The sequence below is a fragment of the Schistocerca piceifrons genome, chromosome 2 (genome assembly GCF_021461385.2).
Source record: "Schistocerca piceifrons isolate TAMUIC-IGC-003096 chromosome 2, iqSchPice1.1, whole genome shotgun sequence".
Lineage (NCBI taxonomy): Eukaryota > Metazoa > Arthropoda > Insecta > Orthoptera > Acrididae > Schistocerca > Schistocerca piceifrons.
The window spans coordinates 1,079,609,777-1,079,626,119 of NC_060139.1; the positions used below are offsets into that span (position 1 = coordinate 1,079,609,777).

Genomic DNA, 16,343 nt, shown 5'->3' on the forward strand with positions numbered 1-16,343 from the left:
AATACCGCTGATATCGATTGCTGCATCTCCGTACACATTTTTCGGTCTTTCATGAATGTGAAATGGCAACACTCTCTGCGCTCAAGAATTCTGTCACAGAACGCTGTCTAATACGGACATCGAGTCAGCCATTTTGCCAGCGACTGCAGCGCTGCCATGTATTGACGCAGACAATTACTACTGCAGTGGACTGGAGGAAAAGCTGTGAGGGGTATAGCCAGACTCAAATTATTCACTTAACAAAGTGTATTTAAGGAGAAAAAAAGACGCATTATTTTTTGATTTGCCCTCATACATGGGAGTTCGATTGTTTAAAGAATGTGGGGGTGGGAGTGTATTAATAACCCATAATATACAGGGTGGTCCATTCATCGTGACCGGGTCAAATATCTCACGAAATACGCGTCAAACGAAAAAAACTGCAAAGAACGAAACTCGTCTAGCTTGAAGGGGGAAATCAGATGGCGCTATGGTTGGCCCCGCTAGATGGCGCTGCCATAGGTCAACCGGATATCAACTACGGTTTTTTTTAAATAGGAACCCCCATTTTTATTACATATTCGTGTAGGACGTAAAGAAATATGAATGTTTTAGTTGGACCACTTTTTTCGCTTTGTCATAGATTGCGCTGTAATAGTCACAAACATATGGCTCACAATTTTAGACGAACAGTTGGTAACAGATAGGTTCCTTAAATTAAAATACAGGACGCAGGTACGTTTGAACATTTTATTTCGGTTGTTCCAATGTGATAAATGTACCATTGTGAGCTTATCATTTCTGAGAATGCATGCTGTTACAGTGTGATTACCTGTAAATACCACATTAATGCAATAAACGTTCAAAATGATGTCCGTCAATCTCAATGCATTTGGCAACACGTGTAACGACATTCCTCTCAACAGCAAGTAGTTCGCCTTCCATAATGTTCGCACATGCATTGACAATGCGCTGACGCATGTTGTCAGGCGTTGTCGGTGGATCACGATTGCAAATATCCTTCAACTTTCCCCACAGAAAGAAATCCGGGGACGTCAGATCCGGTGAACGTGCGGGCCATGGTTTGGTGCTCTGACGACCAAACCACCTGCCATGAACTATGCTATTCAATACCGCTTCAACCGCACGCGAGCTATGTGCTAGACATCCATCATGTTGGAAGTACATTGCCAATCTGTCATGCAGTGAAATATCTTGTAGTAACATCGGTAGAACATTACGTAGGAGATCAGCATACATTGCACCATTTAGATTGCCATCGATAAAATGGGGGCCAATTATTCTTCCTACCACAATGACGCACCATACATTAATCCGCCAAGGTCGCTGATGTTCCACTTGTCGCAGCCATCGTGGATTTTCCGTTGGCCAATAGTGCATATTATGCCGGTTTACGTTACCGCTGTTGGTGAATGACACTTCGTCGCTAAATAGAACGCGTGCAAAAAATCTATCATCGTCCGTAATTTCTCTTGTGCCCAGTGGCAGAACTGTACACGACGCTCAAAGTCGTCGCCATGCAATACCTGGTGCATAGAAATATGGTACGAGTGCATCGATGTTGATGTAGCATTCTCAACACCGACGTTTTAGAGATTCCCGATACTCGCGCAATTTGTCTGCTACTGATGTGTGGATTAACCGTGACAGCAGCTAAAACTCCTCCTTGGGCATCATCATTTGTTGCAGCTCGTAGTTGACGTTTCACATTTGGTTTAACACTTCCTGTGTCCTTAAATAACGTAACTATCCGGCGAACGGTCCGGACACTTGGATGATGTCATCCAGGATACCGATCAGCATACATAGCACATGCCCGTTGGGCATTTTGATCTCAATAGCCATACATCAACACGATATCGACCTTTTCCGCAATCGGTAAATGGTCCATTTTAACACGGGTAATGTATCACGAAGCAAATACCGTCCGCACTGGCGGAATGTTACGTGATACCAAGTACTTATACGTTTGTGACTATTACAGCGCCATCCGTCATAAAGCGAAAAAAGTGGTCCAACCAAAACATTCATATTTCTTCACGTACTACACGAATATGTAATAAAAAATGGGGGTTCCTATTTTAAAAAACCCGCAGTTGATATCCGATTGACCTATGGCAGCGCCATCTAGGGGGCCCAACCATAGCGCCATCTGGTTTCCCCCTTCAAGCTAGACGAGTTTCGTTCTTTGTAGTTTTTTCGTTTGATGCTTATTTCGTGAGATATTTGGCCCGGTCACTATCAATGGACCACCCTGTATAGTTTGTCTGGAAGTAACATGTGTGATGTACTTCATAGTAGGTTGCAGGTTATAGATGTAAATACGTCAAGATATATGTAGGAAGAAGTATTTCAACGTCGATCTGCTTTTACGTCCAAGATAGTTTCATAGTTATGTATTTGACACTAAGGTACATTCCTCCAAAGCTGCACCACTTCCTCCCTACATCCGTAATTATAAAAATGGCTGTGTGTATGTGTTTATGTGCATGTTCCACAGCTGCTCCTAAACCACCATACTGATTTCTGCCAAACATTCTACGCGTATCCATTACTGTCTGTCAATAATCGCTGTGGGGGTAAGAACAACCTACCTATAACAGTTCAGGAGATATGACGTCATAAACAACGAGATGCGTGGAAAACTGCTGCATCGTGCATGACGTTTAAATTTATTACTTCCTCGCGTAACTGTATTCGCAATAAATTTTGGGTACTATCCACATATGCCGTTAAGGGCACCTACAAATTTATATCGTGATTCAACACAGAGTTCTGGAAATACGACGTCATAAACGCTGAGACGAGCGAAAAAATGCCGTGTCATGCATGAAGTTTGAATAAATTTATTCTTTACTGCTAAGGTAGTCCTGCAGTCGTGTCAACTTAAGGGAATCCCTGACACCTGGCAGCGCTTTTGCCAGCTTTTAACTGCGAAGAGCAAAGGCCAATGGGCAAAAACAACAGCCATCTATACAGCTACGAAGAGGCGTTGCCATAGAGGTGTTTACAAAATCGCATTGCAGGCACGCGAAGCAGCTCCACCCAGTTTATGGTTTACGTTATTCAGAATTTTCTGCTCTGTTTTGGGATGGTATTTGGGTGAATTCTGTTTTCATAGTTCCTTCTCTATAATATTTCTTACGTTAAATGTAATTTCGTTCTGTTTTTTGTATGAGAGGTTCCTTGCATCTACTGCAACTTTAGCAGTGGCTATCAAGTGGTTTACAGAATTTTTCTGCAGTGTTGGGGCTATTTTGTATTTCAGAACTTTTGTTCAAATGGTTCAAATGGCTCTGGGCACTATGCGACTTAACTTCTGAGGTCATCAGTCGCCAAGAACTTAGAACTAATTAAACCTAACTAACCTAAGGACATCACACACATCCATGCCCGAGGCAGGATTCGAACCTGCGACCGTCGCGATCGGTCGGTTCCAGACTATAGCGCCTAGAACCGCTCGGCCACTCCGGCCGGCAGACCTTTTGTACGGAGACGTATGTCGTTATCTGTAAATTCTATGTTTGTGAAATTTTCTAAACGTGTGTAAAATTGAAAATCATTCATATTCATATTCATGGATAGTTTGTCGTATGCGATGCTGAATGTGTAGAAGATTTGTGAATTTCTTGGTACGGGTTCGTCGATTATGTCTGCTTTTATTCGAAATGTATCTATGTACAAAATGTGAAATTTAATCAAGTGTTAAAGATTTTACATTGTTACTTAACTTTAGATGTACTATATAGTTCTTGATTCACTGTTTCTTTTCGATGTAATTTGTCCTGGATTTCTTATCTTATTCACAATCTTGCTGTAAAGGTCTTGATTTCAATTACAACGTCTGGTCTTGCAGTTACTTTTATGTCGACAATGTAGTAATGACATCATATCGACGACGGCGCTTATTATATTTGATGCCTTCAATTATCTTCACTAATTTGACTTTTAAGCGAATAAAACTCAGAATGTTCCCCTTTATTTTATGATATCCTCAACAATTTTTTTCCTTACGGCCAGCATCATAATATACGTCTGATGAAGACATGATTATTAGAATAGATGCACTAAATGGGTGCTTATGATAATTAATCTTTATTCACGACCGACTGTTGCAATATACGTAGCGAATCTCTCATACAGAAAACAGAATGAAATTACGGTTAACGCGACAAACATTATAGGGGAGAAAGTATGCGAACAGAATGTATACAAATACTAGCCCAAGACAGAACTGAACATTCTGAATAACATAAAATGCTATTAAATGATGCTATAGCATTAAAAGCTCATAAAGGCAATAGAATGGCCACACTTAACAAAATCGACTGTGTAGATAAGGTCATGTAATTCTTTGCCTCACAACACTACGAACAGTTGCGCCCAGTGTACAGAAACTATCCGGGATGTTTGTACGACTGTTTCATAATTTCAGAGATGTTTTCATGAATAAATGGAAACGATTTTTTTCGATATTGCACTACAAACGCAGTTCATTTTTTGTTTCCGTTTCTGAAAATGAATTGGCAAAATGAATGGCTGGGCAGTGAAGGGTTTGTCAGCTCGCCATATTATAATCTATAAGAAGGTATTTTTAGCGTATAAATTGGCCATCTTGAAACTTGGTCTGTGAGCTTTAAAATGCAAGAAATAAAGAGTAAATGAAGAAAAAGAACCAACCGTGTAACATATTTCGGACCATTTGTGTAGCAGGTATGCAGAGATCAAGAGATCGGTACAGAAGCAGAAATAGCTGAAAGGTAGACGCCAAAAAAGGCAACCGTACCAATAAGGCAAAAGAAGGAAATAAGCGGTACGGAGAAGCTGTTAACTGCCGAGATATTTTTTGTTGGCGCCTCGCTCCATAAGAGCTACTTCCATTAGGACGGAGGGCTGTCTGTTGACCTTAGTGCCGTTCGCTTGGCACTGGGTAGACACCTCTCAGTCGGCGTTTCCTGCCGTTGTTAATTCTACCTGTCGCTCCGGAGATAGGTCCGTGCGCCCCGAAATACGCCGTCGCCGGTTGGATCTCGGCGCGGGCCGCTGACGCCCCGGCTGGAAATAGCCTCGTTTCCGGACCTCCTCGCCTCCGCCTCCAGCTCCAGCTCCAGCGCCGCGGCCTTTTTATCCTCGCAGCCGCCCTCCGCCTCCGCCGCCCCCGCTGCGCGCGACGCCGACGACCGCCTCAGTAATTCTGTCACGGCCCTCCGCCGCATTAAACAGCGCACGTCCTTTTTGAATGGCGGACTTCCTGCCGGCATCTCTCTCGGGACGCCACACACGGAGTTCGCGTCGCCTCGTAGCTCACAATACCTACGCTAAACGCATCGAAACCTTGGAAATGGGCCGTTACGTGGGGGGACAGGACGCGTCTTCATCTGCGAGGTGCCAACCAGGGGCGCCCCGCAAACGAGCTGCCTCTCCGGGCGGCGGAACTCGTAACGGACCAGGGCCAACACACAGCACGATTCCTGTTCGTCATTTTATGGGCTGTCTCCTCTACGCTTTGTTGTGAATCACTACCGCTCTTACTCTTTTCTTCCTTTGTTATGGTCCTCAGAGGACCGCGGGTAGGCCCTTCACGGATCGTCTTTCATTCTACTCTCCCGCGATGACTCCTTTGAAAGGGCACGACCGTCTTCCGTCCCCGTCTTTACCTGTTCCGAGTTTGTACTCCGTTTCTAATGACCTCATTGTCGGCGGTACGTTAAACACTAATTTTCCTTCCTTTTTTTTTCTCTATTCCTCCGAGAACGTCTTCATCCTTTCCCATCTCCTCTGTGCCCCCCTTTTTTTTTTGTCGAAATCTTCTGGGTATCTTGTTCTCTTGGTTACTCCAACTACGTCTACGGTTTTCCTGTGGTCTTCTCTGTCGTTGATCTTTGGCATATTGGTCAGTGTGTGCCTTTTGTTTGTATAGTGCCACACCCATTGTCAGTTTCTTGAGGTAAATCAGTTTTCTGCGTAAGCTGTTTTATTTTTTAAATAGCCCCTTTATTATATGATTCAGCTCTTACCTGATTTCGCTACCTTGGGCACTGTCAAGCTATTTCTGTTACTTGCCAGTAGAAACCTGTAAGTATATAGCTTCATATATTTTCAGCTCTGTGTGCAGGAAGTGACATGTGATAACTTCACACAACCATGCTACGGGCACAACCTGCGTCTGCATCACATCTGAAACGTGGAACTCATATGGGTCAAATTTTTCCATTTTTACGTACAGATTTCACATCTCAAATGTATATATCGTTTGTCTCAGTAACTAACATGGTTGTGCCAAACTCTTACCAAGGACGCCATCACATGTTCGTTCCTCCACACAGTGTGAAGAATAAATGATGCTATATGCTTAGAATACTTTACTGCGATGCAACTAACAGAGATAGCTTGATAACGCCTACATGGGCGAATTTAGCTAACACTTAAATCATGAAATGAAGTGATTATTTCCAAAATTAAATCAGCCTGCTCAGGGAAATGACTTTCGTCAAAAACTTTTCCTTCCCTTCTATCTTGATCGCCAATTCCAGCTAGTCTTTCCAGAGTTCAGCAAACAGCTTGGTTCCTGTGTTTCCTCTTGCCCCACACATAATCTTTTAGTTATACAGCCTATTTTCGTCCTGATCACCTGGACGGAAAACCTTGTCTCTTTCTGTCGGATTTCTCCATATACTGTTCTCGTAATCCGGTTGAGTTATTCCTTAAGTCTACCATCCATCTGTCACCACCTTCTTTAGGGCTCAGTATTTTGCACAATATCTTTCTTAGAGTTTTCTGTAGACGCACACTATTTATTCTATATATGCCTCTGATCATACTGAAGGCTGGTCTCATCTCCATCCTTTATCATCTCGTTATTGCTGCTGTTTCTTCCTGTTATGCAGAGCGTCCCAGGAGAACTGGTCAATATTCAGGGATGCAAAGGAACAATATTTCGAAGTAAAAAAGTATAGTATGCAAGGGGTCTAAAATGCATACCTTAACAGTTACGAGCATTACTTCATCTTCGTTACTGTCTTCCACGGCAAACGTTTTTCCTTTCCTTTTTTTGCGAGATGAAAGTACGGATCAAACGAGAGCAAAATGTACAGTAAAAATGGGATCTAAAGTGCACACCTTGAGAGCTACGAGCATCTTCGCTAATGTGAAACAATTCTCTTCTACTGAAGGTACCCTCCACCGTTGCACCCCACAGCATGCACGTACATGTAAATGTAGAAATGTAACTTCAAAATCAGGATGATTTTATCTATGGATTTTCGTCCGTGGACAGTAAACACGTTAGTGTTTGTCAGAGTTTAGTCACCACTGTTCTGAGGTTTTTACTGCACTAAGTCGTAAGAGGAACGGAGAGAGAAAGAGCGAGAGACAGAGAGAGAGAGGGAGAGAGGGAGAGAGGGAGTGAGAGAGGGAAGAAGGGACGGAGGGAGGAGGGAGGAGAAAGACGTGGGAGACTGACCTCGTATGGTGTTGGCGGCGGAGACGAGCAGGCCCTCCAGCGACCTGGAGTTGTGGTGCAGCAGCGCCTGGAAGTCCCTCCGCACCAGCCGCTGGAGCGCCGACTCCATCTCCAGCGTGCAGCACGACGCCTCGGACACGCACACGGTCAGCTCACGGCCTGCAACACCGGGTATTCCGAGCACACGGGTAGTAAGCAGCCTGCGGCAGCTGAAAGAACAAGCATATGATGAACACTCTGTCACCTACAAAGTCGTTAAGTTCCCAGAACGAATTTTCATTTGGCAGTGGAATGTGCGCCGATTTTAAACTTCATGGGAAAAAAAACTATATGCCGGGAGGCAGCACGAACATGGAATCTTCGCCTTTCACTGATAAATGATGCTCTATGGAATGAGCCATTCAAGCACGACTCACGACCCACCCGCCTAGCTTTACTTCCGCCAGCACCTCACCTCCTATCTTCTAAATCTAAACTACACAGAAGTTCAACATACCTTGCGGAGCTAGCTCGCCGTGGAACAAAGAATATTGAGGAGACAGAGCACTAAAGGTATCTGCGATATTCTTACATTCAATTTATCAAGTGAGGAACCTCTATTGCGAGTCATAGATAGTTAAAAATAAATAATATACGCTTGATCAGGCTTTTCATTAAAACGGTTAAAATATTTTCAGTAAATATTGTTTTATGTTTTATTAAGAGGTACAGAAATTTCGTTCGAACGTGGGCATGCTATCAGTAACGCATTCCACGGGAGAAAGACTCGACGTAAAAATTGCACATGAGGTTTCTAGATTAAAACAAGAGATCGATTTTTATGCTTGTAAAACACTTCACACCTAAATTGAATTACTCGTAACGACACCAAAAATATAGCGTACTGAGAGAAAAGGGAGAACAAATGCAGAAAAAAACACAAAGTCATAAATTTAGAAAACATTGTCTATGGAGAGCAGCGACATGATGCTATATTTAGGTTGGGATGAACAGACGAGATCGCAGTGTCATTTGTTTATTTAGTGGTTACGGCTCATGTCAAAGCCATCTTCCGAATTTTTGGTCCCCTGTGGCTGGTGCTGGCGTCTCCTCGGTTATCTCATGATAACACTATCGTACACAGCGTGTTCATCTTGACCTAAGACACAGAAAGCGGCAACATTCCTGAGCAATATTATGTCGTCCAAAAACTTAGGCATACAGTTATGTGTGGTTGTTTGTAGTCTTATCTATCAATTATGTTCAGCGCTGGAAAGAAGTTCAACACTCTGCAACCAAGATAATCCCCATGTTAGGCGCAGAGGTGTTATCTCTGGAACCGCGCGACTGCCACGGTCGCAGGTTCGAATCCTGCCTCGAGCATCGGTGTGTGTGATGTCCTTAGGTTAGTTAGGTTTAAGTAGTTCTAAGTTCCAAGGGACTGTTGACCTCAGATGTTAAGTCCCATAGTACTCAGGGCCATTTGAACCATTTAGAGGCGTTATCTGGGCTGAGAGTGATTTTGGCCGGAATATAGAGCGGACCACGACAACTCTATTTCATCGTCGCCTAGAATTCTGTTTGTTAGGAAATGGTAACTGCGTGTCATATTTTGTTGCTCTATGTCTCTGTATGCGCAGGTATTGTCCCATGTGAACCATTCCTCAAAGCTTTATCACCTTGTGCTGGATTTTATTTCTCTTTGCATTGCGATTCTCTTTGTCTCACAAGCGTACTTCTCTTTCTAAGTTCCTAGATTTTCGGAGTTGCACCAAACAATCTAGACATACTGCATATTAGCTCTACAGGATATAATTCAGTGAATATTTCCAGAATAAGAAATTAATAGGTAAATATGCCAGTCGACAATGATAACCTCCTACAACACTCAATCAGGAATTTTTTTCTTGTAGCTGCAACGTCAACAACTGCCAAAATAGAAGAAGGAAAAGAATTATAATATCCGAGCACGTGACTGTCTGAAGAACGGGCAGCTTTTTAGGTCCAGGTAATTTGTGTTGTTGCAGAATACAAGAAAATTAAAATATTGCCAATTATAAACGTGTATCTACATTTTATAGAACCAACAAACGGCAAATGCCGAAAGAGGAAAAATGATTTATTGTTATTTATACAACTCATATTCGGACCCTCTAACCGCTTCTTTCCCGCCTCTTACATGGACAAGAATCCTCACATTTTACAACATTGCTATACCTGATGCAACAGGACATTTAATGGCAATACACAGGTATGTTATTGATTATTAATACAAAAACTGTAACATAAAATGAAAACTTCGGAAAGGAAGAAAGGAAGGAAGAAAAGAAGGTAGAGAAAAGGAGAAGGGTGGATTGAATGAAATATATGCTTGAGATTATGTGTAACAGTTTTGATAAACTAAAAATTGTAGTAGGATTCAGAAACGTAAGGATTTAATCTATTCATTACAAGACACAAGTTACTAGTTTAATTTTAAAATTGGAAAGACACTTATTCACTGTAATGTTATGCGAAGGTTACCTCAGAGCCGACTGTTTGCAGTACTTGGCGGAAATACACACATGAGAGAGAGAGAGAGAGAGAGAGAGAGAGAGAGAGAGAGAGAGAGAGAGAGAGAGAAGGGAGGGAGGGAGGGAGGGGGGAGGGTGAGCGTCTCTGCTGTCGCCACGAATGCAGTAACTCGAGTAATTCTGCCTGCGACGAGACCGGGATAACGCCAGACGTTACACTAGCATTCGAAGCAGTTACAAGGTTTAGAGACGCGGCAAGTGATAGGCTGGAAAATGTCTGTTGTAGTTGCCGATATGTAACAGAAATATTTAACAGATATTAACGCTATTACCTATCTTATACAAGAATACAAAGATACTGAAAATTACCAATAGTAGAACTGAAGAAATTAATGCCAATAAAAGACTCAAATAAGACTGCAGCCTGTCACCAATCTTATACAATGTGTATATACACTGAAGCGCCAAAGATACTGGTATAGGCATGCGTATTCAAATACAGAGATGTGTAAATAGGTAGTACACGGCGGAACGGTCGACAACGCCTATATAAGACAAGAAGCGCCTGGCGCGGTTGTTAGATCTGCTACTACTGCTACAACGGCACGGTATCAAGATTTGCGTGAGTCTGAACGTGTGTTACAGTCGGCGCACGAGTGATGGGACACAGCATCTCCGAGGTGGCGATGAAATGAAGACTTGCCCGTAAGACCATTTCACGAGTGTACCGCGAATATCAGGAATTCGGTAAAACATCAAATCTCCGACTTCGCTGAGGCCGGAAATAGATCCAGCAAGAAAGGGACCAACGACAACTGAAGAGAATCGTTCAACGCGACAGAAGTGCATGCCTGCAACAAATTGCCGCAAATTTCAGTGCTGGGCCATCAAAAAGTCTCAGCGCGCGAACCTTTCAACGAAACAGCATCGATATGGCCTTTCGTAGCAGAAGGCCCACCCGTGTACCCTTGTTGACTGCACGACACAAAGCTTTACGCCTCGCCTGGGCCCGTCAACACCGACATTGGACTGTTGATGACTGGAAACACGCTGACTGGTCGGAAGAGTCTCTTTTCAAATTGTATCGAGCGGATGGACGTGTACGGGTATGGAGACAGGCTCATGAATCCATGGACCCTGCATGTCAGCAGGGGACTGTTCAAGCTGGTGGAAGCTCTGTAATTGCGAGGGACGGGTGCAGTTGAACTGATATGGAATCCTTGGAACGTCTAGATACGACTCTGATAGGTGACATGAACGTAAGTATCCTGTCCGATAACCTGCATCCATTCATTTTCATTGTGCATTCCGACGGACTTGGGCAAATCCAGTAGGACAATGCGACATTCCACACGTCCAGAACAGCTACAGAGTGGCTCCATGAACACTCCTCTGTTTAAACACTTCCACTGCCCACCAAACTCCCCAGTCATGAACACTATTGAGCATCTCTGGGATGCCTTACAACATACTGTTCAGAAGGGATCTCCACCCGTTCGTATCCTTACGGCTTTATGGACAGCCCTGCAGAATTCATGGTGTCAATTCCCTCCAGCACTGCTTCAGACATTAGTCGAGTCCATGCCACTTCGTGTTGTGGCACTTCTGCGTGCTCGCAGTGGGCCCTACACGATATTAGGCAGGTGTACCAGTTTCTTTGGCTTTTCAGTGTAAAAGATTTGTTTAAGAATTGGATAGAAGAAGTAAATATGGGTATACAGATTAATAGAAATAAATATGTCAATTCCTTATGTATAGAGGTAATGTATCAATTTCGGAAGCAAGTAGTGTATAAAAGACGTGAAGGGAAAACTAAAATCGTGCCTCATCGTGTGAAATAACCCAGCCGCTCAAAAATAATATTAGATAATACCCCACTTGAAAAGGTCTACGGCTGTTTTCATGTAGGATGCATATGAGCTATGATGTGGACAACGATATAGAAAATAAGATTAACAGATATCAGTCAGTACACAGAATGATGAACAAAACATTGTAAAACAAATTACGGAAGGAAATAAAATTAAAATTTTATCAAACAATGGCCACCATGTATTGCTATATGTGTGTGTGTCATAGATCCCCAAAAAAGTGATAAAAGTTAACTACAAGAAGCTGCAATGAGATTTCTCAGGTAATGTAGCTATGTTACCGGGGAAGACCTTATAAGAAATGAGGACATTAGGTATCAAATACATACTTATAATGTTAATCAAAGGACTGAAGGGAAAAAAAAACATCATGGGAACATCACCCTTAAAGAATGAGTATAGAGGGACTACCATATCTGACTTGTTTAGCAGTCACGAGGAACAAGTACAACTGCTTAATCCTTGAAATACAGGAGAAGAGAGGACGATGGAGAAATTTTGGTGTCACATACACATACGGAGGATAATCAATAATGAAAAATGAGCAAAATAGTGGTGGTAAAAAGAAGAAATGATATAAGGATATGCTTTCTAGTGTTGGTGGACAGTTGAGATTAGCCTTCGAAAGACAGTAATTTTTTTCCTTTTGAAATGTTGTATTTCATTTTAATAGGATGGAAGAATTTTTATATTTGGTTCAGATGAATGAATGCATCTGAATTAAAAGGGTTGGTTCATACGGTTTTCTCTCGCGTTACGATATACGCAGCACTCAAAACTCTTCTCAGAGATTAGGCACACTGATTTTTGTTATAATAACGAGAATTTCCATATAGGCACGATTATCCCTTGTGTGCATGGAATAAAGCAATCATACTTTCTTTGCTGTACTTATGTCAATCTGAAGCTATATACCAGAATTCGAATGAAGAAATGCTGCCAGCGTAACTTAGAAATAGGTACTCTCGGTGTAGCAGAGCAAATCAGTACACTAAATAAAGGCAAGTATTCCGGTCCAGACGATGTACAAGTTAGGTTCCTTTCGGAGTAAGCTGATGCAATAGCTCAATATTTAGCAGTAATATGCAACAGCTCGCTGGACAAAAGATCTGTATTTAAAGAGTGCAAAGCTGTACAGGTCACACCAATGTACAAGGAAGGAAACACAAGTTATCCGGTAAATCATAGGCCTCTGTCGTTGACATTAATTTGCAGTAAGATTTTAGAATATGTAGTTTGTCCGAACGTTATGAAAAACCTCAAAGAATTCGATATATTACTATACAGTGAGCATGGTTTCAGAAAATACCGTTCTTTTGAAACGCTAACGACTTTATTCTCTTGAAGTAATGAGTGACATCGACAGAGAATCTCAAAATGATTCCATTTATTTATAGATTTCCTGAAGACCTTCGACTCAGTTCGTCACAAGCGGCTTCTAATAACATTGCGCGCTTATGGAGTATCGCCGCAGTTGTGCGAATGGAGTTGTGATGGGAAAAGTCAGAGTTGTTAGTAAGTGACGGGTAGTCATCGAGCGAAACAGAAGCGACATCTGGCGTTCCCCAGGCAAGTGCTATACGGTGCTGCTGTTCTTATCTCTATAAACGATCGGGGTAACATGAGCAACCCTTAGATTATTTGTAAAGGATGCAGTCATTTACCGTTTTGTAAAGTCATCAGAACATCAAAAGCAATTGCAAAATAAATAAGACTAGATATCTGTATGATGTTTACAACGGCAACTTACGCTGAATAATAAAAAGCGCGAGATCCTCCACATTAGTATCAAAAGAGATCCGTTACACTTCGGTTACAGGGTAAATCACACAAATCTAAGGACTGTAAATTCAACCAAATATCTGCGGTAACATTTACGAACAACTTGAACTGGAACGATCACATAGATAACGTTGTGGGGAAGGCGAACCAAAGACTGCATTTTATGGATATAACATTTAGAAGATGTAACAAATCAACCGAAGAGACTGCCTACACTACGCTTGTCTGTCCTTTGCTAGAGTACTGCTATAAGATAGTAGTGATGTAGGACATTGAAAAAGTTCAGAAGGGCAGTTCATTTTGTACTGTCGCGAAATACGGGAGTGACTGTTTTGGATACGACGCGTGAGTTGTAGTGGGTACCATTTAAACAAAGGAGTTTTTCGTTGCAGCGAGATATTTTTACGAAATTTTAACCACCATCATTGTCGTCTGAATGCGAAAATATGTTGTTGCCTGCCACCTACACAGGTAGAGATGAAAATCGTAAGAAAATAAGAAAAATAAGAGCTGACGTGGAAAGATTTAAGTATTCGTTTTTTCCGCGTGCTATTCGACAGTGGAATGGCAGATAAATAGTACCAAAGTGGTTCGATGAACTCTCTGCCAACCACTTAACTGTGAATTGCAGAGTAGTGATGTATAACTATGTACCAGCGTGTTTGCATCGTAGCCCGCGATTTCAGACTGTGACGACAAACGGCGACGGATCTGGCTGGACAGCGCAGGTAGCGTTCAAGGAATCCTATAAGAAAAACAGCACAGGAGCTATCACTCAAAAGCATGCGCATCTGGGTCGAAGCTCACGTTCTAGCAGTCCACAGTGTCTTCCTGCTGTAATAGAAAGGCGTCACGCTAGCCGTGTGACTCAGCTTTACTGGCTAGACTGCAGGCAGCAGCACCACCTTAGCCGCCGCGCCGGTGCGTGCTGAAGCAAACGCTGACCTCACGTTCGTTGCCACACTGGACAAACTCCTATGTACCAATACGCGAAACTGCTCGTATTAGCGCGGTCGATTACCTAACAGCAATATAACTTCACCTAGGCACTGCCGATTCCGAAAGTTGTTTGTACAGAAATTCGTCCGTTTTTTAAGAAACGGCTGCAGACGAACGCCTAATTGACTCTATTAAGAACCCGAGCTGTATGAGAGACATCTGCTCCGTGTGTCCATTCACAGGGTGTTTGATAATAATTGATAGTGAAAACTGACATGGTTGCGAATCTGTGGTTACGACCTGCCACAGAGTTCAGCAAGAAATATTGCCAACTTCAGCACAAATGTGTTCGACATTTAAACTTGTGTACTAGTAGTAATTTCGCATCCAATTATCCTCAATTTCCACCCAACAATTTCAGTTTAACAACAAATACAGCACTACTTTAGTGTACTGCGTATTATAATTTACTGTACACTTTACCAGTTAAAGGAGGCGCTCTACGTATTGTCTTTACATTTAGATACAATGCAATGATCTACGAATTCCTTCTAACGTCTCTCGACCATCACATAAACATTGACAACCTTGGAATTCTCTGCGGATCTTAGACTGTATGTCAGTTGCGGCAAAAATGAGAGCGATAGTCGCAAACTCGTAACGTTCGGACCTCCACATGCCAATACATCTGTTATGACGCTGTACACAGAATCGTGGATGTTGTGTTGTCGTTAAGCGCATCACAATCAGCGAAGCCCCTCTCTACTCCCACAACAATAGAAACTGCAACAATGGTCGCCATGCTGGTGATACTCCCTGGTTCTGCAGATATCGTCATAACATCGCCTCGCGTATGTGGCTTCTTGCCAACATGTCCTATCTCTGATACAAGGTACGTGATGTGGCTGCGCAGTACTGCACGGTGTAGTAGCCATGTCTTGTGAGAAAATAGTAGCGAATGGAGAGTTAAGTACGTCGTCGAAGTACGAGGGGCGCTCAATAAGTAATGCAACACATTTCTTTTTCTGTAAGCAGTTTGGTTTTATTTGTTGTTGTTGTTGTGGTCTTCACTCCTGAGACTGGTTTGATGCAGCTCTCCATGCTACTCTATCCTGGGCCGAACGGAGTGGCCGTGCGCTTCTAGGCGCTTTAGTCCGGAACCGCGTGACCGTTACGGTCGCAGGTTCGAATCCTGCCTCGGGCATGGATGTGTGTGATGTCCTTAGGTTAGTTAGGTTTAAGTAGTTCCAAGTTCTAGGGGACTGATGACCAGAGCCATTTGAACCATACTCTATCGTGTGCAAGCTTTTCCATCTGCCAGTACTTACTGCAACCTACAGCCATCTCAATCTGCTTAATGTATTCATCTCTTGGTCTCCCTCTACAATTTTTACCCTCCACGCTGCCCTCAAATGCTAAATTTGTGACCCCTTGATGCCTCAGAACATGTCCTACCAACCGGTCCCTTCTTCTTGTCAAGTTCTGCCACAAACTCCTCTTCTCCCCAATTCTATTCAATACCTCCTCATTAGTTATGTGATCTACCCACCTTATCTTCAGCATTCTTCTGCAGCACTACATTTCGAAATCTTCTATTCTCTTCTTGTCCAACCTACTTATCGTCCATGTTTCACTTCCATACATGGCTACACTCCATACAAATACTTTCAGAAACGACTTCCTTACACCTAAATATATACTCGATGTTAACAAATTTCTCTTATTCAGGAACGCTTTCCTTGCCATTGCCAGTCTACATTTTATATCCTCTCTACTTCGACCATCATCTGTTATTTT

The 16,343-nt window shown here is 42.6% G+C and overlaps 1 protein-coding gene across 1 annotated transcript in view; it reads right to left on the reverse strand.

Annotated features, from left to right (window-relative positions):
- Positions 1 to 16,343, reverse strand: part of LOC124776137 (glypican-1-like) — a 223,766-nt gene that overhangs the window by 121,533 nt on the left and 85,890 nt on the right. The window contains exon 2 of the mRNA XM_047250974.1: positions 7,463 to 7,621. Coding sequence (XP_047106930.1) covers positions 7,463 to 7,621 — 159 coding nt within the window. The remainder of the gene's footprint in view (positions 1 to 7,462; positions 7,622 to 16,343) is intronic.